This window comes from Pleurodeles waltl, chromosome 5 (genome assembly GCF_031143425.1).
Source record: "Pleurodeles waltl isolate 20211129_DDA chromosome 5, aPleWal1.hap1.20221129, whole genome shotgun sequence".
NCBI classification, from domain to species: Eukaryota; Metazoa; Chordata; class Amphibia; order Caudata; family Salamandridae; genus Pleurodeles; species Pleurodeles waltl.
The window spans coordinates 990,232,164-990,258,977 of NC_090444.1; the positions used below are offsets into that span (position 1 = coordinate 990,232,164).

At 45.7% G+C, this 26,814-nt stretch overlaps 1 protein-coding gene across 1 annotated transcript in view; it reads right to left on the reverse strand.

Moving 5' to 3' along the window:
- Positions 1–26,814, reverse strand: part of ARHGEF33 (Rho guanine nucleotide exchange factor 33) — a 487,983-nt gene that overhangs the window by 270,196 nt on the left and 190,973 nt on the right. Inside the window, exon 11 of the mRNA XM_069236580.1 lies at positions 5,929–6,058. Within this exon, the coding sequence (XP_069092681.1) occupies positions 5,929–6,058 (130 nt within the window). The remainder of the gene's footprint in view (positions 1–5,928; positions 6,059–26,814) is intronic.

A 26,814-nucleotide genomic window follows, 5' to 3' on the forward strand; every position in this document is an offset into this window, starting at 1 on the left:
CTGCCTGAGATGTTCTGACCCCCTGCTGTGCAGGTGTTGGGTGGAGATGGACCAGCACTGAAGTGCTGAGGGCTGTGGTGGCAAAAGGAAATTGGGATGCCACTGTTGAGGGACAGTGGATGTCAGCCTAGAGAGTAGGGCAGGGCCTGTGGCATATGCAGGCCTGCTCTTGAGAGCACTAAAGGTCTGTGGACCAGGAGCATATTGGATTCATAGCAAAGATTCAGCTTTCCCTGGTACAGTGTTTATTAGTCCATTACCGGGTATAAAAGAAGGTGGTCGTTGACCTGCGGCATACTATGGAAGCCTTTCGTAGCCCCTAGGGAATCTACCAAATAGTAATGCTTTCTCTGAGCTTTTGAGGCTGAGAGTGGTTGCAAGCATCTGGCAGGTACACTAAACATTCTAAACCCAATTTTTCTTTTTCAGACACCAAGGTGTATAGAGAACATGCATCAGGCCTCAGAAGTAGCAGACGGTTGGAAGCCTGTAACCTTCACTGGAAATAGGAGTGGGTGTAGTCCCAGAGACCCCACCTCAATCTATCTGGAAAACTTTAGTTGGTGAGGTCTTCATCCATTGCTATCTTATCATTGCCTCAGGACCTGGTGTACAGTACACTCTGCAGAGACACTGGGGTGGCAGTGGTGGATAAACGAGATCCTGCATGTATATTTGTGTTGGAGTGTGGTGGGTTGTGCGTTGGAGCCTCGCCTGGTAGGAGCTACAGTAGGAGGGTGCCTTATTTTGAATGTGAGGACTCTAAATGCTGATGCTGTCCCGGGGCACCTTGTGCAGCTATCCCAGTCATCTTTGGATAAACACTAGTGGGAACTGAATCCAATTTGCTGCATCATGGATAAGACCTCAAACTATTCACTACTGCGGTCCCATTGCATGGCCAACGACAAGTGAGGAGCGATTCTGTACCACGGTAAAATGAATAGGGTTGTTAGGATGGAGCCCCATGAACAGAAAGACAGTGGGATCCATGGCTTCTGTAGCTTGTGGGCCGGCTGATCCAGGCTCTTCCAGGTAGGTCATTAGAGAATACTTAAACCTCCTTGGAAATATAGATTTGAGAAGAGGTCCCATACAGTTTGTTCCTTTCTCAAGAAATACACAATGCAGCAGACAGAGCTAATGAAGCAACTGTAAATCCGAAGAAGTGTGAGAATATGGTCAGGAGGGTGTGAGGTGCCCCTATCTGTAGCATTTCCTGGAGCACTGGCTTAAACCACTATTATCACCAGAAGAGCCATCCACAGGCTTTCCTGTAGCTCAAGACAGATACTGGTAGCACGTCCTGACTCCAGGACCTATCCAAGAACATTTATAACATTGTTTTTCAATTCTAAGGACCAGGACAATGTGCTATGATTGATGTGCTACCTAGGCAAAGTACACAATAAGTTCTCATGAGTCACGATTTTTGGGGAAAACGTTAAAATGGTCCAAACGCAGTGGAACTCATTTGCAGAGTTGAAGAACAGGTTGAAGGTGACGAAGTCGGAATTTAAACTGGCTAAAATTAAAGAGATCCCCTATGGTAAGACCAACTTTTTGAGCCAAACAAGGCTGCCTAGGACTGGGCAGCAGAATAAATGGATCTTACCCAGCTACCCTGTTGATCAGAGGTTTCCCTGGACCCTTCAGAAGGTGGGGGTCAGGGTGGAGAAATCAGGAAGAGGCACAATTGGTACACTGCATTGTCAGTTTTGGAGCAGGTCTGCAAAGTGTAAGTGGTAACAGACTTTTGGGTGATTGGGAAAAGCTTGGATCAGAAACAGATGAGTTCAGATGAAATGAGAGTAGAACAACTATGACTTAAATTTTGGTGTGGTTGGAAGGCGGGATTTGCCGGTAACAATTACTACTTAGAGGGGCTGTTTCTTTGGTCATCGGTGTGCAACAGCTACTCAGTTTGGCAGTTGGATCCCTTACAATTTCCTTACTCAGGGACCTTCCTTCTGCAATTGGTGAGGTTTTGGGTTTGGATGGGCATGGGCATGGAAAATGAGTGACCAGATTAGGACAACTCCCTTTCTTTCTTTGATTTTGTAACTTTTTTGTTGTTTTCTCCAGTTTTGGGGATGTCCCATTAAGCTATTTTTATGGTTGACATGGGTCATGCTGGGGTGACAGATACTTCTGTGTTGGAAATGTATGGTGGGGGAGAAGTGGGGCTGTGTGGTTGGGCAACTAAGGGTTTCACAAGTTGGTTGGTCCAATGACTAGACATGGCAGGCTTTGAAACTATGCACTCACTCTTCTTAGTGGATGGTGAGGATGGTGGCTGCCGATGATTAAGAAACCTTCCAAGTATTATAATGGATTTTTACTTATATGATCAAGCTTGGTGCAGTCTTGCAATTTGCCAAAAGGTACTCACCTGTAGTGGTTATTTTCCAAAAGGCACAGCAATTAAGTAGTATATGTGACTTCCTTGGATGTTACAGCTATACCATGTCCACTACACAGAATTCAGAAGAGATTCTAGCGAGCTTGCCACCCTGATCAAAAAATAACTTTCTGTCACAGTCAAACCACACTGCACATCTAGAGAGGGCATCTATAATGTTTTGACTGGGATTATGCAAAAGTTTGGTTTGGCATTTATAGATGTCTATGATTTACCTTTTGACAAGAGGACTGTTTATTTACTTAGTACACAATTGACTGATACACCCCATTGAGGATCTGTTCTTGGTGGTGAATTTTATTTAATCATTGATAGGAACCTGGATTGTTTAGGACCGTGAGCAATGTGGATGTATGTAAACTCTTTGCTCCATGGCTTGGTGCCGACTTTAGGACTTCAAGACAGGTGGCATTACTGACAATCTCATAAGTGGGCTAGCATCTGCGTTTCTTCTGGATTTAGTTAGGGACTATGTGACCACTGCTGATGGTGTGATATTTTAGAAATGTGCTTAGTTTTTCTGAAGCATGTTATGACTAAAATGATGAGCAACCTGGATAGAGGTGCATCACAAAATGTTGAAAGTAGGAGACAAGATGGGCAGGTTGCTATATTGGATCAATACATGCAAAGAAGCCTCTAGTAAATGAGATGTGCAGTTTGATAGGTGAACAGGTTTCTGTGGCAGTTAAACTTTCATGCAGACTGTGTATTTTTCTGTCCTGTATGACGTCCCACTTAAATTCTATGTTAAAATGGCCAATCTCACTCTCCCACATCTCTGAAGTATGTTGAATGACTCCATTCAAGGTGAGAAGTTTAGCAGATGATCTTCGAGTGACAAGGATTATTTGAGTATCTAATCCAGGAAGACCACCTGATCAATTTGCTTTATATGGCTTGCTGTGCCCTTATGTGCCATGCTGCATGCTGCCATTCTGCCATGCTGTACCATTTTCTTGTAAATATGGGTCCATATTTACAAGAAAATGATGCAGCATGGTGCCGCAGGCCAACTTGTGGCCCCGCGCTGCCCCATTTTATACCAGACTGGTTCATTTTCTTGTAAATATAGGATCATATTTACAAGAAAATTATGCAGCTTGGCGCTGCAAGCCAGCTTGTTGCGCTGTGCTGTGCCGCACCATTAGGAAAATGCAGGGATGCATCATATTTACAGTAATATGACACATCCCTGTACTTTCCTCTGCGCTGGTGCACAGTTGGCTGCCTAGTGACAATGCAGGCACCCTTGCACCATGGTGCAAGGGTGCCTGCATTGCAGGGATGATAGTTTATGTGCAAGAAGGGACACCTTCCTGCACATAAACAATCATTAATGGTGTTTCCTCCTTCCATGTGTGCTGCAGAATGCAGGACACATAGAAAGAGCAAAAAACAAGGAGAAATAATGATATTTCTCTCATTGATCCACTTTTACAACACCTCTGGGGTAGTGTAGGAATCTGATGCATTCCCAGGTTTACGAAACCTTGTAAATCTCGGAATGCATCAGATTCCATATGTGTTGTGTGGGAACATGCACAGCAACACCCATGGAACGCCCTTTTCTCGCAGAGTTATGCATGAAAAGGGGACATATTTACAAGGCCCTGAAAAGCCACTGACAGTGGCTTTACGTGGACCTGTAATATGTGCATGCACACTGCTTCACCAGAGCGACACAAAAGTGATGCTCTTTTGGCGTTATTGTGCCACAGGGGTCTTGCAAATATTGCCTACGGGCCGTAGTGTTGCAAGAAGGTGTATTTGAATGTCATCTTACAAACTGACAATACCAGCTCAAACGGTTGCGGCGGTGGTGCATTACGTCTGGGAAGTGAGTCGCGGACACACCCATCTATATGCATATCATCGAAGGGGGAAGCATTTACAGGAAACTGAGCAGGATGGGGCTGTAACTTTACACCGAGCCCTAGGGTTGATCCGCTGCACAAAGAGAATGGGGAACAACAAGCAAGAACCCCATGCCTCGAATAACCATTGCAGGGAAGGGAGGAACCACTCTATAAAGGAGAAATGGCCACTTCTAGGGGAATGACCAGCAGAGCCAATCCCCAGTGGAATTCTCCCAAACAGAGCCCATTCTTTACTGGGAGCACAGCAGAGCACAGGGCGGGACACTAGGGGGCAAGGCATTACATCTCCATTCTCACAAAAACCCGTTCTATTTGAGAAATGACGAAAAGATGTCAAAACAGCAGCTGGTCTCAAGTCTTTCAATTCTCTTCTTCAGTCATGTGGGATTAAGTCAACCTTTTAGTTGCTCGCACCTTTGGGACAGCAGGGAGGATGGGGAAACTGCAAAAGCAGAAGTTGTGGTACCTACAGCCCTCAATATTTTCTTCAGGAGGAACAGTGAGAACAGTGGCGACTTCTGCTGGTGACCTCAGGCACTAGAAGAAGGACACTTTTCTCATTCCACCTTGGCTACACACTGACCCATAATTTCTAAAAGGCATTGGGACTAATTCTGAAAGACTTTCTCTTGGATTTATAGAACCACTGATGTAGCTGAAACCTATTAGTGGAGTATGAAGGGATGATCCCACCAGCATAGTACATTTTATAATAAATAGTTCAGATACCTACCTATTGTGCTCCATCCTTTATTTTTCGGCCCAAGAACCTACAATCCCACTTACAACTTCCAGGGCAAAATTCTAAGCCTTTAATTTCCTTCTTCTAATTTCTCTTTTGCTGTTGTCAATTGATGCATTAAATGTATGTGGAACTCAATATAAACGTAAACTGAAATGTCAGTTTCACAGATTCTCTGCCAGGATATGTGCTATCCCCCAAAATTCTACGGAGCCGCACCATCATGTGTGCAAAGGCACTGTCACAAGAAGGATGGAAGCAGCTCTTTTTATAACACAGTTGTGGCATCTGCAACACACGTGCTATTGCATTAACTCTGGTCTGCATAGAAGCAAGGAATCGGTCGCGTTTCGTGAGCTAACTCGCATACCTTTCACTGCACTTGTGATTAAGGTACAGTCTAAAGACGGTGCAGCTCACCTCTCGTCCTGAATGCAACTGACCTGCGTTACCATCTTGGCAGCTTCTGCATTGCCTTGAAGTGATGCTTTCAAAGCCTGCTAACAGCTGACATAAAACGTCTTAGAGATATTTATTCTACTTTCCCTTCTGTCAAGGCATTTGGATAGTTTACATTCTCTGAGATATTTCTGTATGCTTTATTTAAAGGCAGACGCTGAAGAAAAACGTGGCTATAGATTCCACAGCCAAACAGGGCCCTTCGAGAACCACATAAATGCATTACAGAATTGAGATTCCAGTTGAGGAATAATAACACATTTCAGATTTTTTTTTTCTAAAAGCAAGATTGTGGTGATGCGCTGAGAGATTCTGACAACAGAAGAAGATTTGGCAGCAGTTCTTTAATCCTAGAAAAATTTTCAAGCGTTCAAGTGGTGCTCTCCATGCGACTAAACCTGGTGAGAAGAGACAAGCCTGAGTACCTTCTGTCTTTAGCATTCCTCTTCACATCTGATGTCTGCAGAGCAGCCTTGATCTTCAGGATTAGTGATAGGTTAAGAACATATTTCCGTTCGGATTCTAGCAAGTCCACAGCTGCGTTTTGCCTTTTGCCTTAAAAAAAGAAGCAAACACAGATGGTAAGATACATTTGATTCTGGGGTTACAACATTCAGGGCCTGACTTAGAGTTTGGGGGATGGGTTACTCCATCACAAATGTCAGGGATATCCCGCCTTCTTTATCACTAGTGGCATAAGAAGTACAGTGGCATAGCAATAGCCCCTGCAATGTTGGACATGGCCCGAGCTCCAAGGGGGCTCCTCATGCTCTGTGCACGGGCCCCAGGCGAGAGAAATCATGCCTGGATCCAGAGCGTGGGGGCAGGGCTGGCGTTAGGGGATGCGACCAGTGTATTGAGTTTGGTGTGGGCGCTGTGTTTAAAAATAACATAGATTTAAAAGCACTGAACGTGCTTGTGCATCCAGCAGTTTCCAGGCAGCAATAAAAAAGTCAAGGTATCTCAGCTGATTAATGTTACTACTGGTGGGAGATCCGAACTTTGTCTAGTGGGAGGTTTTACTCATCATAAATTTGCACAGCGGAATAATGTGCCTGCTATAAAGAACGTGTACCACCCAGATCACAAATCTGTGAGTGAAATATGGGTAGAGTTTCAAAAAATAAAAATAAATGTATGTCACTGGGGCTATGGAGAGGTGAGGGGCACTGTTGGAGAGTGGTAGTGAAAACACAGTGCTAAAGCCAGCTTTGCGTGGGGGGGCTTCCTTTGTGTATTTTGCAGGGGGTGCTCCCCACAAGGTTGTTACACCAGTGAAGATATAATGCACTTGTAATAAGTCGGACGGGATATCTGTCATGTTTATGATGGTCTAACCCGTCCACCAAGCTTTAAATCGGGCCCTTAATGCCCTGTTCCATTTTTATTAGGTCTGATGTAAGAGCATTAGCTGTCTGTTAGACACATATAAATAGTGCATACAGAGAATCTTTGGGTCAGCCCACTTCGATCATAGCTTGGTGGAAGTGTCATCCATAATTTGAATAAGTCCAACGTACACCATACAAAGGAAATGCAGCAATAGGTCAATATCCTTCAACAACTGCTTTGTTGGCAAAGTCATTCAAATTTTTACTCATCCCACAGAATAGCCATTTGGTAATAAGATATTCTTTAATCTTGAGTGATGACATTTTTTTATTTTTTTATTTTGTTTTCAAAGTAGTATGACACAAAACAAGAGACAGCACCGATGCATCCGGCAAAGCGGCCAAAAGGCAAGGTATAAAATCACATCAACATTAGAATCTGATGAGCAGACACATTAGCCCAATAGCAGGTAATACCAACAATACCTTGCCAATGCAAACAAAGTGTAGGCGAACAAGAGGCAAATAGCCCAAGTATACATGCCCTATCAGTATCGGAAAAACAAAGGGATGTGAAAAGATAGCCAGAAAAGAGAGGAAGAAAAGTAGGAAAATAGAGAGAAGTCCTCGTATCTATCACAGCCAATCCAAGCCAGCTGAGTGTATTCTCATGGTCATAAAGGAGGAAAGGGTAAGAGAGGAAGAAGGAAGGGGGGCCACCAAGGTGGGCAACGCTAAACACTAGTTATCTACACATCATTCTGCTGCCCACATTCAAGGAAGGTCTGCAGAGGGGACCACACATCCCTTGGTCGAGAGTTGGGCGGCATCATCTCCCAATTAGCCGCTAATTGCTCCTGGCAGACCACAGCAACCCGCAGCCAATCCTGGCAACTAGGGGCTAGCTTTCTACCTCAGCAAATCACCACTCTGCGCTTTGCCAGGAGCAACCCCACCAATCTCCTGTTCTCAGGGGGAATCTCCCTAATATAGCCCAAAAGAGCAAACGTAGGAGATCTTGGTAATTTGAGCCCGACCATATCCTCCAGTGCTTTCAGCACGTCTGTCCAGAATCCCACCAGCGCCCCACAGACCCATGCCAGAAGCAGGAAATCTGCTCCCCGCGCCGCACACCTATCGCAGCGGTCATCAGACCGAACACCCATCCACTGGAGACTGCGCGCGTGTAATGCAAGCGGTGCAGAAATGTAAAATGCAGTAGGCGAAATCTATAATTGGGGGAGAGCTCCCGCATATGCACACAGCAATATCTCCATACGTCATCTGACAGGGTCTCCCCCACATCCATTTCCCACTGCTCTCTTGTCCTGGAGGATACCGGGGACGCTGTTGCCTGCATACATACATACAAGCTTGTAATAAGGCAGCGTGGAGATGCGGACCTATACAATAACTCCAAGATGCAACTCACCGGAGGTGCCGCAGGGAAAGTGGGGTACCTGGATCGCAGGGATTCCCTGATCTGAAGGTAAATGAGCCGATACTGCATGGTGTCACCGTGCATGCGAAGCGCCACCTAAGAAGAGGTAAATAAGTTCTCAGGGTACCAGGAGCCCACAGTCATCAGTTGCAATTCCGATAGACACCCGTCTAATCGTCCGCGTCCTAATGCATGCGGGTGCACAACATCTCTCATCTGAGCCGAGGGCACAAACGGCACCCCTTCACCAGCCCGCCGCAGGAGCGCCCGCCAGGCCCGCACCGTACATGCCACCATATCCACGCCCGCAACTCAGAGCGAGGCATATCGTATAACACTCCAGACAGTCAGGCAGGCCAAATTGAGTCCTGCTACAGAGCCAAGTGCGATAAGTATTTTCTAGGGTGCAGCCAAAAATGCGCATAGTGGGCCTGTGCGCAAGTATAATAAAGTTCCAAATCCGGAGCAGCCAAGCCGCCCAGCTCAAATGGCAGTACAAGCATCTCCCACGATATCCTGGATTGCTTACCAGCCCAGACCAAGGAAATAAGTAAAGACCGAAGCCTCTTCCAGAAGCTAGAAGTGAGCACAAGAGGGATGTTGGTAAACAGATAGAGAAATTTGGGCAGGACCACCATCTTCGCAATGGCCATACGGCCAGTCGCGAGAGCGGTAAGGAGCGCCATGCCCTGACCTTGTCTTCCAGCCCTCCAATGGCCCTAACGTAATTGGCTGACCATAATTCATCTAGTTCCCCGCACACCCAGATGCCCAGATATCGGACCGGACCATCGGCCCAGCTCAGAGGATACTGCGAACAATACTGCACCGTGACAGCCAACAGAGGCAAGACAACAGACTTAGATCAATTGATAGTAATTCCAGAGATCCAACCAAAATGTGCGATCTTGTCTAGAAGTATATCAAGGTGAGCCCACGGGTTCCGTACATATAGAGCAACATCATCAGCATATATAGAAACCAAGATTGGGTGTTGTCTAAACGCCAAACCTCTATGGTTATGGTGTTGTCTCAGCTGTGCAGCCAGCGGCTCCATCGCCACTGCAAAGAGCAGTGGCGAAAGGGAGCAGCTCTGTTGGGTACCCCTAGACACCGGGAAAGGATCCAATGTCATGCCATTGATTCTTAGCTGCACCACTGGAGCAGAGTATAAGAGGCAAATTAATTGAATGAATCTGGGGTACAAGCCCACCCGCGCCAGTAGGCCAAACAAGAATGGCCATTCTAAAGAGTCAAACACCTTAGTGGCATCCAAAAAGACAGCTGCAACTTGGTCCTCGGGAGGCACCATCTGCACTATTGCAAAGAAGGTACGAAGATTATACAAGGTTGAGCGACCCGGCACGAAGCCGGATTGATCCAGGAGCACCAAAGACGGGAGAAGAGGTTGCAGGCGCATTGCCAAAAGCTTGGCTAAGATCTTGTTATCCAGATTTATGAGTGATAGTGGTCTACATGAATCGCAAGAGCGCGGATCTTTGCCTGGCTTCAGTATAGTGACTATAAGTGCTTCTGTCGGCGACGGCGGCAGGGTGCCACATTCAAGTGCCTCAGCGTACACATCTAATAAATGTGGGGCCAACAAATCTGCATATTCCTTGTAAAAGGCTGCCGTGAGCCCGTTGAGACCAGAGGCCTTATCCCCGGGCAAACTGAGGATGACCTAGACAATGTTCTCAACAGAGAACTGCGCATCCAAACATTGCCGGTGCTTGTTCTCCATCGACATCAAGCGATCTCCTTCAAAATAATCTGTATAGAGCTCCGAGTCCGAGCCATCCGAGGCGGAATAGAGGGAAGCAGAGAACTCAGCCAGCACCCACCCGACGGATGCCTGCGGAGTCCAACAGCTCCACAATATAATTTCCAGCCCACGGTTGACGCAGCATTTCCGCCAGCATTCTACCAGTCCACCCGCCCTCCCTACACCATCGTGCTTTAGCCTCTTTACCCAGAAAGCAGAGCTCACTGAGCGGCACCTCCTCATATTCCGACAGCCTCTCCTGAAACTCTGCCAGGACAGCATTCAACATACCGGTGTACAGTTGTTTCTCCAGCGCAATCAGCTGAGCCTCTAAATTCGCCAACTCTCGGCGTATTGCCCTAAGCACGCCATGCTGTTTAGCTAAGCAAATCCCCCGGATAACCACCTTAAATGCCTCCCACAAGGTACCAGCCGACGAGACTCAACCCTTATTAATCACAAACTACTCCTTTATAGCCGTACTGACCTCCTCTCTGAAAACTGAATCTTTTAATGCATTGCGTGGCAGTCTCCAAAAAAAAAGGAGGGGGGGTTGGGTGGAAGGAAAGCGCGTTGACCAAAAAGTGCCGCCACCACCCCGCCGCGACCAGCAGTGTAAATCGGGGGGGGCCCTCCCACGTACCAGCAGTAACCCACGTAACTACACACAGCACTTCCCCCATCCGCAAGCCCCCAGAAGCCGCCAGCACACCCCGTCAACAGCGGCCACCAGCCGGAAGTCACGAACAGGAAAAAGGAAGGGGGGCAGTCATCCGTCACCCAGGTAAGAAAGGGTCGCAAGGAACCGCGCCAAGGCCGAGGCCCCCTCGGTCTGACCAGCTGAACCCACCTCAGGGAGATGGTGGGGTACACAGCACAATGGGTCCGGGGCCACCACCAGCTGCTGCGAGGGCAGAGCACACCGCCACGGGACCAGCACAGCAGCCACAAGCACACCAACTCACTCACCTGCGGGGCCACGTGGCCCGACCACCGCCGCCAATCAGGCCCCGCAGGCCTCCACCGCCGCAGGCCCCAGCACAGCCCAGGGCATCCAGCTGCGGTGGCTCCAAATGTCTCCCTTGGGGGGGGGGCCGCCTACCCGTCACACCAGTGTTCAGCAATTGGAAAATGTTGTTCCGAGCAGCTGATCCCCCAGGATTATTGACAAATGTATGCCCCTGCCCTGCAGAGCCTCACTGTGTGACGACCATCTTGCAGGACGGCCAAGCCACGCCCCTGACATTTTGATTTTTTATGTTTGAATCTGCATTGAGTGCCCAAGAGGTCAAGAAGGTCTTCTGTGGTGCCTCAGCCATCACACAACCAATAGTTATTATAAGTAAAGGAATCCTTCTCCATCACAGTGACCCTCATGCAATGGTGATCAAAAAAGTACATCTCCTGGATCATCACTGACGTCAACCCTTATAAAAATAAGTCAGTGTTTGTTGCTGCTCTTTATGAAGATACCAGAGACTCCATAAGTTATCACAGCATCTGAGGGACTTATAAAAAACAACAACAAAAAAATACAAAAATAAACAAGCATTGACAATGCAACAGGTCTCACATTTGCAAGAGTTAGAGCTATTGGCACTGTAAATGTAAATGTTTTTTACTTATGTGTTTTGGAGTGGAGTGGATGTATGTGGTGTGTAGTGGAATTACGTGTTATGGTGTGCAGTAAAATTATGTGGATAGTAGTTATGTGGTATTAGTGTACTGGAATTATGTGGAGTGGGATTGTGTGTTATGAAGAGTAGTTATGTGGTATGACATTTTGTGTTATGGTGTGTTATGTAGTGGAGTTTAATTATGTGCTGTTGAATTTTGTGGTGTGATGTGGAACTATCTGGTGTGGATTGTATGTATGTGGTGTTGTTATGTAATTGTGTTGTTGGTTTGTTTTATGTGGTTTCTTGTTGAATTATGTGGTGTGGAATGGAAACGTGTTGAGACTGGTAGAACCTGGTCTACATCAAAGAATGCTCTCACAATGTCTATGTTGCAGTGGTGGAGCACAGACATCACCAGGCAGACAAAGGCATAGATCTGGTGTTCATTACCAGCTGGCACAGACGAGACACAGAGTTCGGGTTGGCATTGCTGCTGTGGAGGAAAACATTTGCCCCTGCCTGCTCTAACACATCCATACCTCTACTAGTGAAAGCCCTTGCACATTATTTAGACTACATATATGTGTGACTGGTGTAAAATGCACCCCCTTGTCTGCCTTACCAACAAGGGATGTCCTGTTTTTCTTTACCCTATCATTTAAGAGAAGCAACGTAGATATTCTGCAGGGCGTAGGGAAGAATCATTAGCTGTGACCAGAAAGAAAAGTGTAACCTGACGCCAGCATTACCGTACAGACATAGCTTGTCAATAAAGAAGCCCAAATAGTGATACGGTGATGCCATTGTGCATTGTCTACTCAAGGGTCCTAATTGTCCACAGTTTAGTTTCCGTAAAGGGTATTGTCTGAGTTTATGGCTTACTTTTGTGGTGAGCACATATGGTCGGTTGACACTTGTATGTGAATGTTTTCTTTGTTTCTGTGAAGGACAATAACACTAATAGTGCAGCTCTTTTCTCACTGTTCCCTGCAATCACTTGTATTCATTGAGACGTGTGTGTGCTGTAAAGTGGCCTCTGATGGCAGTATCACTTTGCGAATTGCAAGTAAATAAAAGCTATCTCCATATACCTCAGGCTGAACACATTGTATAAATACAGATGTACAATAAAGATACGTCAAAATATTTCAAAGGGTTTTCTTTTACTGGTTATTAAATAAAAACAAATTTACTAAGAAGTGGGAAAATTATTGCAAAGTACAGAAGAAACAAATTCTTTGTCTGGGTTGGAATCTCACAAACCAACAGAGCAGTAGTTTTTTGCAATTCAGCCACTACATGGGTATCCCTCTGTCCTATTTGCATTAAAGGTTTATTACTTTGCCTCTCATTCTTGGCACATGAAGTTAGAGTGATGGATAGTGCGGGAGCCTGTGACAAGTACTAGACTGATTTTGCAGAGGAAAGGGTGGCGCATATAAGGGCAGAGGATAGGCACTTTATATTAGGGAAGAGGAAATGGAATGCATATTAAAGGTGGAACAGTGGAGGAAAGAGGCTGAAAACTAGGGCAGAGGATAGGAGCTGCATTCGTGGGTCAGAGGGTAAAGGCGATGCATACAGTGGGGGATGACAGTGAATACATAAGAGGATGGAGGCAGACAATGAATACACTATGACCATGGCACACAGGGGTGAAGGGTAGGCGCAGCATATAGCAGAATGCATACAAGGGCAGAGGACAGCGGAATGCACACGAAGGTGGAGGACAGGGGAATACATACGAAGGTGGCATACAGCGGAATGGATACAAAGGTGAAGGATAGAGGAAGGCATAGGAGGGTGGAGGACAGAAAACAGAGGAAGGCATACAATAGAGCAAGGGGGCTGCTGCGTACACGAGGACCGTGGCGGGGTTCTCAAATATGGCATAATGCCACATACAAGGGTGGCATACAGTGGAATGCATACAAAGGTGAAGGATAGAGGAAGGCATAGGAGGGTGGAGGACAGAGGACAGAGGAAGGCATACAATAGAGTAAGGGGGCTGCTGCGTACACGAGGACCGTGGCGGGGTTCTCAAATATGGCTTAATGGTTGACAAGGGCACTCACAAGCTACCACTGAAAGCACGGGCTCTAGTGAAGGCTTCAAGGAGGTTCTCTGCACAGCGCTAGTATTAGCTAAGCGAGAGAAAAGCAACACTTTACAGACCCACTCAGAAAACAAGCACTGTAATGTCGCATGCATGAAGGGATGCTCGCCAAAGATGGGAGTAGTCAAACGGCTGACAAGAGAGGGCCCCAAAACTGAGAGCATAACCCGTGTCATCAGTAGAAGTGAAATACTGAAATACACCAAGAAAAACAAGGTAAGAACAGGAATAAGGAGGTTACTGCAGGATAAGAGTTAGCAGTGCAGCTGACGTCTGTCACACTTTGGCCTGCTTCACCCCCGCCCAGCTGTCAGCCTTCAGCCCTTCCTCCATTTCTTTGAATACAGTCCTCGTTGGCAGACACTTCAGGCTCCCAGACACACACATAGAGATAGACAACAGACAACAATACTAGATCCGATGCGTCAGAGACACAAAAGAAAGAAAAAGTTTGTCACCCTGGGGAGGGTCCCAAGCATCTCAGCCTCTTGTACTGCTACTGAGCCAAAAGCAATCCAAGCTGCGTTACATGAATGACCTTTATGAATATGTGATGGGGAAAAGTAATGTTCCAATGTCAGCTCTTGTTCTCCTCGCCCCAAAACCCCAGAGAGGAGGTCCTTAGCTGCTCGTTTGCCCATGGTAGGATGTTTACAATCTCCGCCCGAGTCGGTGCCTACCACTACACAAACATACTGTGCTGAAGTTCCCATTAGAGGAATGACTTGCAGGCAACTCATCCACTGACGTGTGTCAATGCTATGTGCATAGTTACAGAACTTGAAAGAATCGCTCAGGTAATACCAATAAGTATATAATTTAAATAACTAAACAAATACATAAAAACTGGTACGAATGGGGAGCAGAAGTGTAGATCTGTACATATTATTATATAAAAAAAATTCCTGTTTTATATAAGCACAAATTCTGCCCAAAGGTATTGGAACACCAGTAACATTATGGTCTGAAAGCAACTAAAAACAAGGAAAACTAAACGTGCAGGCTTGTGGGAAGGATATTCAACAGGCAGGAGGTGTGGGCATAGCATAGGGAGATTAAGTGAACTATGTACGAAAATGCAAGCAGCGACAAGTGCCATCGGAGCAAGTGAAATTTGTAGCGCTTGAGAACACGCACCCACAGTGTAGCACAAACAGGCGGGAAAAAAGTAGTCTCCCTAGAGGAACAGATAAACACCTAGGCCCATATTTATACTTTTTGACGCAAAACTGCGCCAACGCAGTTTTGCGTCCAAAAAATTAGCGCCGGCTAACGCCATTCTGAAGCGCCATGCGGGCGCCGTATTTATTGAATGATGTTAGCCGCCGTTAGCCGCCGGCGCCGTCTGGTGTGCGTTAAAAAAAACGACGTACACCAGGCAGCGCCGGCGTAGGGAGATATGGAGCTTGGGCGTCAAGAAATGGGGCAAGTCAGGTTGAGGCAATTTTTGCGCCTCAACCCGATTTGCGCCATTTTTTTTCACTCCCAACCCCCATAGAAATGACTCCTGTCTTAGCAAAGACAGGAGTCATGCCCCCTTGCCCAATGGCCATGCCCAGGGGACTTCTGTCCCCTGGGCATGGCCATTGGGCATAGTGGCATGTAGGGGGGCACAAATCAGGCCCCCCTATGCCACAAAAAAATAAAAAATAAAAACTTACCTGAACTTACCTTAATGTCCCTGGGATGGGTCCCTCCAGCCTTGGGTGTCCTCCTGGGGTGGGCATGGGTGACAGGGGGTGTCCCTGGGGGCATGGGAGGGCACCTCTGGGCTCCTTCAGAGCCCACAGGTCCCTTAACGCCTGCCTTTTGCAGGCGCTAAAAAACGTCGCAAAAGCGGCCGTACGTCATTTTTTTTGACCCGCCCACTCCCGGGCGTGATTTTTGCCCAGGAGTATAAATCCCACGCACATGCCTCGGAGTCGATTTTTTAGACGGGAACGCCTACCTTGCATATAATTAATGCAAAGTAGGTGTCCACGCTAAAAAATGACGCTAACTCCATGGACTTTGGCGCTAGACGCGTCTAACGCCAAAGTATAAATATGGAGTTAGTTTTGCGTCGGAATTGCGTAAAAAAAAACAACGCAATTCCGGGGCAAACGGAGTATAAATATGCCCCCTAAAGTGTAAGGATATGATGCCTGGCCAGTGCTCCTCAGCTAAGAATGGAAGTGAGTTATCGGATGCGGGAACTAGTTACAAGGCAACATAGAAGAGCGACACTGGAATCATTCCATTGTAAGCAGAAGGCGGGGTCAAATTTGTTTTACTAAATACTGCAAGTCTTACAGACAGTGCATGCAAGCTGCTTAGGTTCCACCTATATATAACACAACTAATTTTGCAAACACCATTGCGTGCAGAGGCCAGAAACATATACCTTGAATATGTAAAATATCTTATTGTTAATTATAAACCGAAGAAATGCGAATTTGTAAAAGGGAAGGGAAAGTAAGCATTAATTACTGAAAGTGCATTTACAGGTTGCTGCTGTAGTATACAGCACTGCATGCGTAAGACAAACAAGTACTGTGGGTATGCAAATGTCTTGCTCAGCTATTGTGCACACTGCCAAGGGGAAAGTTGTGCAAAAGCTCCAGTCCTACTGTCAGCAGACAAAGGACCCCAGTTGTCATTGCTTGTGTTCACCTGTTGTAAGGCAGAGTTAAACAAAGCAAAGGCAATCTGAATTTCCTTTGATTGTTGAAGTGGAAAGTAAAGCAATGACAAATAGAGTGAGTGATTAGAAACTTTATACATTTTTCATAACAAAACATCACATCAATACGAACACTGTTATAGTCTGCATTAAAAATACTAATCTACAATATTTCCCTGTGGGCATTTTTATTATTTCTCTATAAAGTATATGCTCCAGTTATAGTAACCATATTCATGAACATGAATAAATATGAATGAAAAAAGTGGAACATTGCACACATTTCCAAATATACATTCATGTGCGAAGCAATAGAAATTATCGTACAAAAGGTAAACATTGTTGCATTAAAAGAGAGAGAGAGAGAAAAGAAAGTGAAATGGAAAAGAAAATAAAAGAAGGCAAAAATAAGAGTGGTTGGGGACATAACAAACCATAACTATAAACAAGTAACCACCATGGATATGCTACACAAGTATTTTCGTATTGTGTCAGTGGCAAAGGAAAGGGGCATCAAACAGCAGATCTACCCATCCATGTGTTTCTAATACCTATTGACGTAGATGGATCTACATTCTCAAGAAGGGGACAATTATACTGCCCCTCAATTTCATCTTCCTTAGTGTGGTGAGTGTTCGACCACTATTATCTATAAGGTGGCAATTCGGCAATATTGCATTCAAACTTGCACAAAACCTGCCTTCTCAGCCACTTTTTAATTCCCCTCTCAGAATCGCTCCCTCCTATCCTGCTCACATAAGAAGTTATTTTGTCTACCCCACAAGGTGAGGTTCACCTGGGGATTTCTAACTCATAGATAGAAGACATCTGGTTAAAATGAATGCCAGAACAATTAATCTACACATCATAACATTCGCTTTCACTCAGGGAAAGAGACCAAGTAAACAGGTCCCAGGAAATCTTACAGTATTTCTACCTGTAGACATGGGCGTTGATTCACCAAAATGCCAGAGGTAGCAAAAGTGTTGTAACATACCTTTTGACCATAATAACATCAAGCGATGTAACCAATGACCCTGATTTTTTCCAAGAAGTCAAGTGACATGACCTTAACCATTATGACATCACAACAATTGATATTAATGAAGTTTCATTATATACTGCACAATAAATATAATAGCACAGCACAGACAAAGGTGTATTTAGATACCACTTATGTTTGGTGCTGACTTGATCTTTGAATGATATAGAACGTAATACTTGCCATCAATTGTAGTGTAGGAGGCTGGCCTGGTTTGTAGTGGGTACCACAGGTACTTTCATCTTATACCAGGTCCAGTTATCCCCTATTAGTGAAATGTAATCAGAGTCCAGAAGCCAGGCTTCTCTAGAGGTAGGTGTAGGCAGAGCAGCCAAGGCTGAACTAGGAGACATGCAAAGCTCATGCAATACCACTGTAGTCACACAGTACTTACACACAAGAAAGCCAATACTCGGTGTTACCAAAAATAAAGGTACTTTATTTTGGTGACACAATGCCAAATATATCTTAGAGGCAATACTCCCTTAGGAGGTAAGTATTATACACAAAATATACACTATTAACCAAAATCAGGTAAGTAACCAGTCATGAAATAATGCAAATAGTGAAAATCACCATAGGTTACAATGGGCCTGGGATAACACAAACCATATACTAAAATAGTGGAATGCGAATGTCGGTTTCCCACCTAGGCAAGAGTAGTGTGTAGAGGGGCACTATGAGTGTAAGAAAACACCAAAGATAAGTAAAGTACCCCACCCCAGAGCCCAGGAAAACAGGAGCAAAGTACAGCAAGTTCCCTCAGAACACACTAGAAGTTGTGATAAAGGATAATGCAAAAATCAAGAAAGACTGCAAGACACCAACAATGGATTCCTGGACCTGAAGACCTGCGGAGAGAGGAGACCAAGCCCATGAACAGCTGAAGAGTCCGGGAAGAACAGGAGCCCCTGCTAACCCGGATGAAGGTGCAAAAGTGAAATCTCCAGTTGGAAGAAAAAGTCAGAGATGCACCAAAGAAGACAGCTGCAGGTTCCTGCTTGGTGCAAGAGATGTCCCACGTCGAGTAGATGAATGCAGGCTGGTTTTCGTCGTTGGATTCCGCCAACAAGCCTTGGCAGGAAAAGGCGCTGCCCGGTCCCAGGAGGGACCTGGAGGTCTCAACTCAGACTGAGGAGACAGAGGGGGCTTGCAGCACTTCAGAGAGCCCTCAGAAGACCAGGCAGCACCCACAGGAGTCCCAGGACACAGGGCAAAGGAGTTGAAAATTGCGGTCGTTGCAGCACTACACAAAGGGATCCCAAACCGCCGGAGGACAACTCAGGGAGCTGAGCGTTGCAGGATTGAGTGCTGGAGACCCTGGCTAGGCTGTGCATGAAGGATTCCTTAGAAAAGCATACAGAAGTCCTAGGAGCTGCAAAACACACACTGGACAGGGGTACTGTCTGGCACGGGGAGGCAAGCTCTTACCTCCACCAAATTTGACAGTTGCACCTTTGGACAGTCAAGCTAGCTTCAGTCCACACATGTGTTCCAGGATCCACGCTCGTCGCCAGAGTACTGGTCGTTGCTGCAGAGATGTGCCTACTGAAGCAGGAAAGTGACTCCATCACTCCATGGGAGATTCCTTCGGTCCTTCTAGTGGAGGATGAAGACAGACAGTCCTCGGAGTGTGCACGACCTGGAAACTGTTGCAGTTGCTGGCAGCAGCTGGAGTTACAGTGTTGCAGTAGCCGTCTTGGATACTTTGTTGCAGGTTGTAGAGTTCTTGGAGCAGTTCTGCAGTTGATCCGACGGTAGAAGATGAAGCAAAGGATGCAGAGGAGTCCTGTTGGAGTCTCGCAATCTGAATCTGAGGGAACACCCACAGGAGAGACCCTAAATAGGTCACCTAACCAGGTAAGCACCTATCAGGAGGGGTCTCTGCCATCACCTGTAGGCTTTGGCCACTCAGATGCCCCCAGAGTTCCCTAATCATCCTGAAAACAAGATGACAGAACCCAGGGACACTCTGGAGGAGCTCTGGGCACCACTCCTGGGGTGGTGATGGACAGAGGAGTGGTCACTCCTCTTTCCCTTGTCCAGTTTCGTGCCAGAGCAGGGACTGGGGCTCCCTGAACTAGTGTGGACTGGATTAAGTAAGGAGGGCACCATCTGTGCCCTTCAAAGCATTTCCAGAGGCTCTGGGAGGATACCCCTCCCATGCCTGTAACACCTCTTTCTAAAGGCTGAGGGTGTAACACCCCTCTCCTACAGGAAATGCATTGTTCTGCATTCCTGGGATTGAGCTGCTCAAGCCCCAGGAGGGCAGAAGCCTGTCTGTGAGGTGGCAGCAACTGTGGCTGCAGCGAAAACCTCAGAAGACTGGTGTGGCAGTGCTGGGGTCCATGGTAGTGCCCCCAAGGAGCATGGAATTAGACCACCAATACCAGAATCAGTATTGGGGTACAATTCCCAGTTCTTATACACCTTACATGGCCATATTCAGAGTTACCATTGTGAAGCTACATATATGTATTGACCTATATGTAGTGCCCACTTATAATGGCGTCCCTGCACTACTGAAGTCCGGGAAGATGGCCTGGATGACGTGGGGGCACCTCTGCTAGTGCAGGGGTGCCCTCACACTCAGGTACTATGCACCTAACCTTCAGGGTCTGAAGGTTATACATGTAGGTGACTTACACGTGACAAGGTGCAGTGAAAATAGCTGTGAAATAGTGCTTACACTATTTCACTCAGGCTCCAATGGTAGTCCTGAAGAAGTGTTTGTATGAGCTCCTTATTGGTGGCAAAAGAAATGCTGCAGCCCATAAAGATCCCCTGGAACCCCAATGCCCTGGGTCCCTAGGTACCATATACTAGGGACTTATAAGGGGGTCCTGTATACCAATTTGGAGTGGCATACTGGGTTACCAGTATGTAAGTACAAATTTGGAATCAGAGAGAGCATAGGCACTGGAGTTCTGATTAGCAGGACTCCAGTGACACAGTCAAGCATACTGACAAAACAGTAAAACAAACTGACATAAAGGCCACAAACTATGAGCACTGGGGTCCTGGCTAGCAGACTCCCATAGACACAGTAAAACACACCGACAAACACTGACAAACAGGCAATAAATGGGGGCAACCATGCCAGAAAGAGGCTACTTTCTCACATGTAGTGAGCGAGCAAAGCAAGGAAGCAGGCCCTACTACGAGGTTTCTCCCACTGAGAACATTTTCAAAAGAATGTTGTCAGCACAATTTCCACATGCATTTTCTAAAAAGCTTTAGGCTCTGAAAGCCATCAGCGTACCACCATCGTCAACACCTCTATCACCACAGCCAGCTTACCAGATGCCTAGAAACACGCAGATGTCAGACCCCTCTTCAAGAAACCATCAGCAGACCCCAGCGAACTCCAGAACTACCGTCCCATCACTCTGCGTCCATTCCCTGCCAAAGTCCTGGAGACGCCCATCAATCTCAAACTCACTGAACACCTGGATAAAAACAGCCAACTGGACCCTTCACAATCAGGATTCAGAGCCAACCACAGCACCAAAACAGACAACATTTGCACGCTGCTTGACAGAGAAGAATCACCTGCCCTGATCCTGCTCAACCTCTCTGCAGCCTTCGACACCATCTCCCACTGCATGCTCATTCACCATCTGAGACAGAGCGGAATCACAGACAATGCGCTCATATGGATGACATCCTGTGTCTCGGGTGCACCCACAGAACCCGGCTCCCTCCCTTCATCTCTCAACCCAAGCACACCATTTGTGGCGTCCCTCGCGGTTCCTCCCTAAGTCCTATCCTCTTCAATATCTGCATGTCGCCACTCATAGACATCATCAGAATGCATGACATTAATATAGTCTCCTGTGCCGATGACACCCAGCTCATCCTCTCGCTCTCAGCGGAACTCACCACGATGCAGACCAACTTCCACAACGGCACGAAGAACGTCTCACCCTTGAGGAACAACAACTGCCTGAAGCTCAACATGGACAAAAACAAAGTACTGATCTTTGACAGACACACCTCTTTCTGGAACAACTCCTGGTGGCCATCAGAACTCGGACTTACCCCCACTCCAAAAGACTACGTCCACAACCTTAGCATCATCCTGCACAGCTAACTGTCCATGAAACGGCAGGTCAACGAAGTTGCTTCATCCTACTTCCACACCCTCCGCTTGCTCCACAAAGTCTTTAAGTGGCCAACCCATCAACACCAGGAAAATAGTGATGCAGGCTCTCATCACTGGCAGACTGGACAACAGCAACGCACTCTATGCCAACACCACAACCAAACTTAGGCGAAAACTCTAGGTGATCCAGAACACAGCAGCCAGACTTGTCCTCAACCTGCCAAAAAGGACCCACATCACCAATCACTGGAAAGATCTCTACTGACTCATCCAGAAAAGAAGTCAATTCAAGCTCCTGACCCAGACCTACAAAGCCCTCCATGACCAAGGAGCTGCCTACATGAACCACTGCCTGAGCTTCCACTTATCTTGCAGGAACCTCCGCTCCGCTCACCTAGTCGGTCTCCATACACACTACTTAGTCCACGCTCATGCGGCTGCTGCCAAGTAGAGTCCAGCATACAATGTAGGCACCACTCTCCAGATGATGCCGTCAGATGATGTAAGCCCATTGCAGGAGGTGTTTGATGTCCCTGAGACCTCTGCAGAGAACAGGGGGCAGGCCAACCTGCCCTCGGAAAGCACACTTTGGGTTACTATTGTTGGAGTGTGATCTTTGAAATTAATATTAACATGAAAAGCTTGCAATATATTCTGTAATAATGCTGCATAGAAAAATTTGTTAACGTAGAAATTGATGCACACGTTTGAAATGTGCCCACGGGAAGTGGCCATCAAATGTATACGAAGACTAATGAAACTAGTTAATGATGAATTAATGATGTACTAATGTATGGTTTTGTATTAGCGTATCTTAATTGGAGTCATGTATTAGGGGTTTGTCAACTTAAATTACTGGACCTTAGTTGGCGAGGGTCTGGGCCTAGCTGTCTGGTCTCATATTAAACTGTGTTTTTCTAACGTGCAATGTGTTGCTTTCCTGAGGACACGAAGCTGTACTTTTCCAGGAGCTAGAGATATGTGTGTAGCCGTAGTAAATTCTTTCTCAATGGGACTCGACTTGCTCAAGGAGACATTCTTGCCGAATGCAACAGTGTAGTTCGTAACAGGTACAAGGTTGTATAGACTAGGAGAAGACAATGGGACTACTGACTGGAGCGTAAAGTGTAACTTTTCTTACCTGACATTCCTGCCAATGAAGACGTCAACAACGTGTGACAATTGGATGCATGAGAACTCTGTTTCGTGGAAAATTCTAGTAAGGCGCGTGGAGAATTATTGGACAGAGACAATGATGCACCAAAATTGATCCAATAGGGAATTAAGGGCTAGTTCGACTGTTTTGATATAACAGTGTGACCACAGGAGAAATCAGCCATTCTTCTTTGCAAATCCTTGCCATTATGAGCCATTATTAGCCATTATTGGGACACTTTTGCCATTATTCTGACATTCTGCCTTAAGCCATACTTTGCCATTGTCCTTTTGAGACTGCTGTTATTCTTCTTGATACTTTAACCATCCTCTATCTAAGTCCTTACCTGATACTTACTTCTCCTCCATATGAGGGAAGTGCTTATTCTTAGCTATGCCATATTGAGACTTTGCCCTGTCCTGTCCTTGCTGATGCTGAATCGACTGATGTCCTGAGGACGAAGACTGGCGCTGATTGCCGATTCGTTGGAGGGGTAACTATCTGATGATAATTGTAATTGTCTGTTTGCCTTTTCTTTCTAGGAACCAACTGCTCTTTTGATAGAGGCCATAGCTAGATGTTTTCCATATTTGTGTTTGCTAAATTGTTTTGCATGAAGTCCAACATGCTGATGTTAATTCGAGGTTAGTTAAGGTGTTTACTAAAATCTGACGCAAATAGACAAATGACTGAGTTCTTGCTTTGTTGAATCTTGTACACTGAGACTTTGCTAAACTGCTTCTTATTAATGATGTGATAATGCTGAACAAGGGTTCTCTATGAATTGATAAAGTGTGTTCTAATTACAAGTTTGAAGAATTACTAATGAGATTGATTGCTAATGAGATTAACAGAGATGACATTAGATTGTAACTAATAGGGAATAAATATCATAACACTCTATTAGATTTGTGTGGTTATTCATGACTGAAAGGTCATAGTGTGTTCGCTTTATTGAATAAATCAAATGATATTGATTATCTAATTGATTGATTGTGATGTCAAAACGTTATCTCGTTCTGGGAAGTCTCCGAACGTGGTCAAAAGGTTCATTGGCCTAGGCGTGTCCCCTTGTAAGTTTACTTATCAAGGTTCTGACGCGCTAACACTATAAAGCAGCAGGCAGATGGCTCTGGCCAGCCACAGGTTATGCATTACGGCTCCCACCCCCTCGCAGAAGGAAATGTCTCTTGGGGAACTCATAATCATTAACTAGATCTTGGAAGTCAATTAGCTGTCATCCCATTTAAGTAATGAGAGGTAAGTCCCACTTTCGGCAAATTAGTTTCCTGGTTGGAGGTGTGGCATATTTAAATGCTGGCCATTTGAGGGCAAGCATAACATCTTTTCCAAGTAGGTGTAGGTGAAATTAGATCTTGTGCTTGAACATAAAACAATTAATACATCAACGTTTTGAGGCCCAATCTTCAGCATTCAAGCACAGTCTGAAAGTCCACCTCACAAAGCGCTTCCTTACTAGGGTGTATTTTAACATTATATGACTATACCTTCCAACTGTTTATTGTGGTAGGTGCTGTTGTCTATCATGGAATAGTCCACTGGAGGACTGACTTTACGCACTGTGGGAAAACTGAAGGACATTTGAGCCTCTTTTTGATTGCCTGCTCTGATGGTGAGCCAGCTGGATAAACAAATTGCACAATCTTCAAATCATACGACTAGTGGAAAAATACATTACAGAGCGTGTTCTGTAAGACTTTAGTATCCACTTAACATTATTTCACTTGTGAGCTCATTGTTTGATCATTCTCCTTTCAAACAGAGGGCCCGATTTTTGGCACACCTGACAATAGATTACCTTTAGATTGTTCATATTCAGAACGCAATACATGAGGCTCGAAAATTCCCAACTAACCATTAACGGTAGTTATCTGCGCTATGATAATTCCAAGTATTTAAAATTTCTTCCTGGAAGACTGTGTCCACACATGGAAAAATCAGCACTGAAGTGCTGATATCTGCATGTTATTCCCCCAAAACAGTTAATTCCTGTTATCTTCCCCACCCTTGGATTACCATGAACGTGTTAATTGGATTCACTGGTCAGGAAAATTATGGGATTTTTTTCCAGGCCACTTCAATATGGCCTTTAGTGTGTGCACTAAAAATGCACAACTGAGCAAGTGCTCCAGAATTGTGTGTCCTGAAGTATATAGCATCTGTGACGGCCTAAGCATTTAAGGGGCTGATTTAAGAAAAGTGGTGCTGCACCCAGTGCAGCACCACTTTCCTTGTGCCCCTTAGCCACCCCCCCTACCACCACCATGTGTGTGCGGTATTTTAAATAGGGCACACCATGGTGCAAGGTAGAGGGCAATAGCGTCAGAAATCCTGGAGCTATTGATGTACTCTGCAGGAGTAGCGCCAACATTTTGGAGCTACTCCTGCAAAGTACATAGCGGCCCATTGTATTCAATGGCATGCCCCCTTTTAACGCCTGCTCTGAGAAGGCAGTAAAAGTGCCAAAAAAAATGGCGCAGGAAGAACTCCTAGATTTCCTTTCACCATTTTTTCATCCCCCCTAAAAGAGGAACGCCCCCTTGCATACATTATGCCTGGTGCAGGCATAATGTGGCGCAAGGGTTTACAAAGTGGCGCAATGCATGCTTTATGCCACTTTGTAAATATGCAGCGTGTAAAAAGCCACTTTAGCGCCACCTTAGCATAAAACAAATGGCAGCGCTAAGGTGGCACTAGGCCTCTTAAATCAGGCCCTAAGTGTCTGTAGCAACCAGTGGCATGCACTTATGGCTCTTAAATGATGGCAGTGGGTTATTTAGGTTGTGAACTCTACCAGGAATTCAGTAATATGGAGGTAAACGTACGGGTCCTATGCCTATACTTTCAGAAGCTCAGTCGGGATGTGAGGCATGTTTATCCAGTTCTTTGCCAACTTCAAATTATTTGGTGTGTATTTATGAGCATATGGCGCAGCAATTGCCTGCCAGTATGTGTTGTAATGTACCACCAATGCATGTCCCCAGTGTTAAATGGACATGCATTTGAGATAACTAACAACCATAACATTTTGTTGCTGTTCATGTCTCCTTCAGGGCAACAAAGCCACTTTAGGATAAGAGACGGTTAGTAAAAGAATCCTTCACCAAAACTATGCTCCTCCAGTTGCACTGCTAGGGCAGCAGTAAGATCATAATGTCCAATTTAGCTGAAAGATACGTTACACAATTATTTCAGTTAATCCCCACATTTGTGTCAGTTGTTCTCTAGGTTATGTCATTTTTGGGGCAACATGTGTTTTAAATTTGAATATCATATTTTTTAGTCTGACAAATGTATTAAAGGTTGAAAAACAGGTAGTTTGGTAGGGGCACATCTACATCTATTGCTAGACATCTTACTAGACCTCTGGCACTTAAAGAAAACGAAGCAGAGGACAACTTCACATGCTGCAATATCTGTGTGGTTGGACTACCTGAGGCAGGGGTGTTCCACAACAGGGAGATGTTCCTTGAGGATTATTATTTAGGTAGTAAGACAAGGGGATTTTCTATAATTTAAAATCATAAATGACACTTCGGTTGCATTGTCTTAGGGCAACAATGACAATTACTCAAGAGCCTGAAACAGTGGCAGCAACAACCATCACTTTGGTGCTGTGCAGGGCAAACCCTATTACCAAACTTAGGTGCCACCCGCACATGCTTTGTGAGGACTAGCCACTGACAGCTTTGCATTGCAATCTCAATATACTGTACACTTATCTAGGACAAAGGAGCTGAGCTGCCCACAGCCAATGTGCCCTCTGGCTGGTTTGGAATCATTCAGGCCATTCATCAGCACATAGTCATTAGGTGCTGAGTCGCTATTTCCTACCATTTTGACTCCTTGTCTGTGTGTGGCGACCCTGGTCAACATTGCACTCGGTTGTCCTCTTTGTGGAGTATTGTTGTGTCCATTGCCTCATTTTCTTCACATTCAACCCTACCATCCTTCAAATACATTGTGGCCCGGGCTTTTACAATCAGCTGTGGGTGGGCCCCCAATTCTTATAACCCATAACATATTGTAAGTCATGTCAAGTGGGTGAGCTGT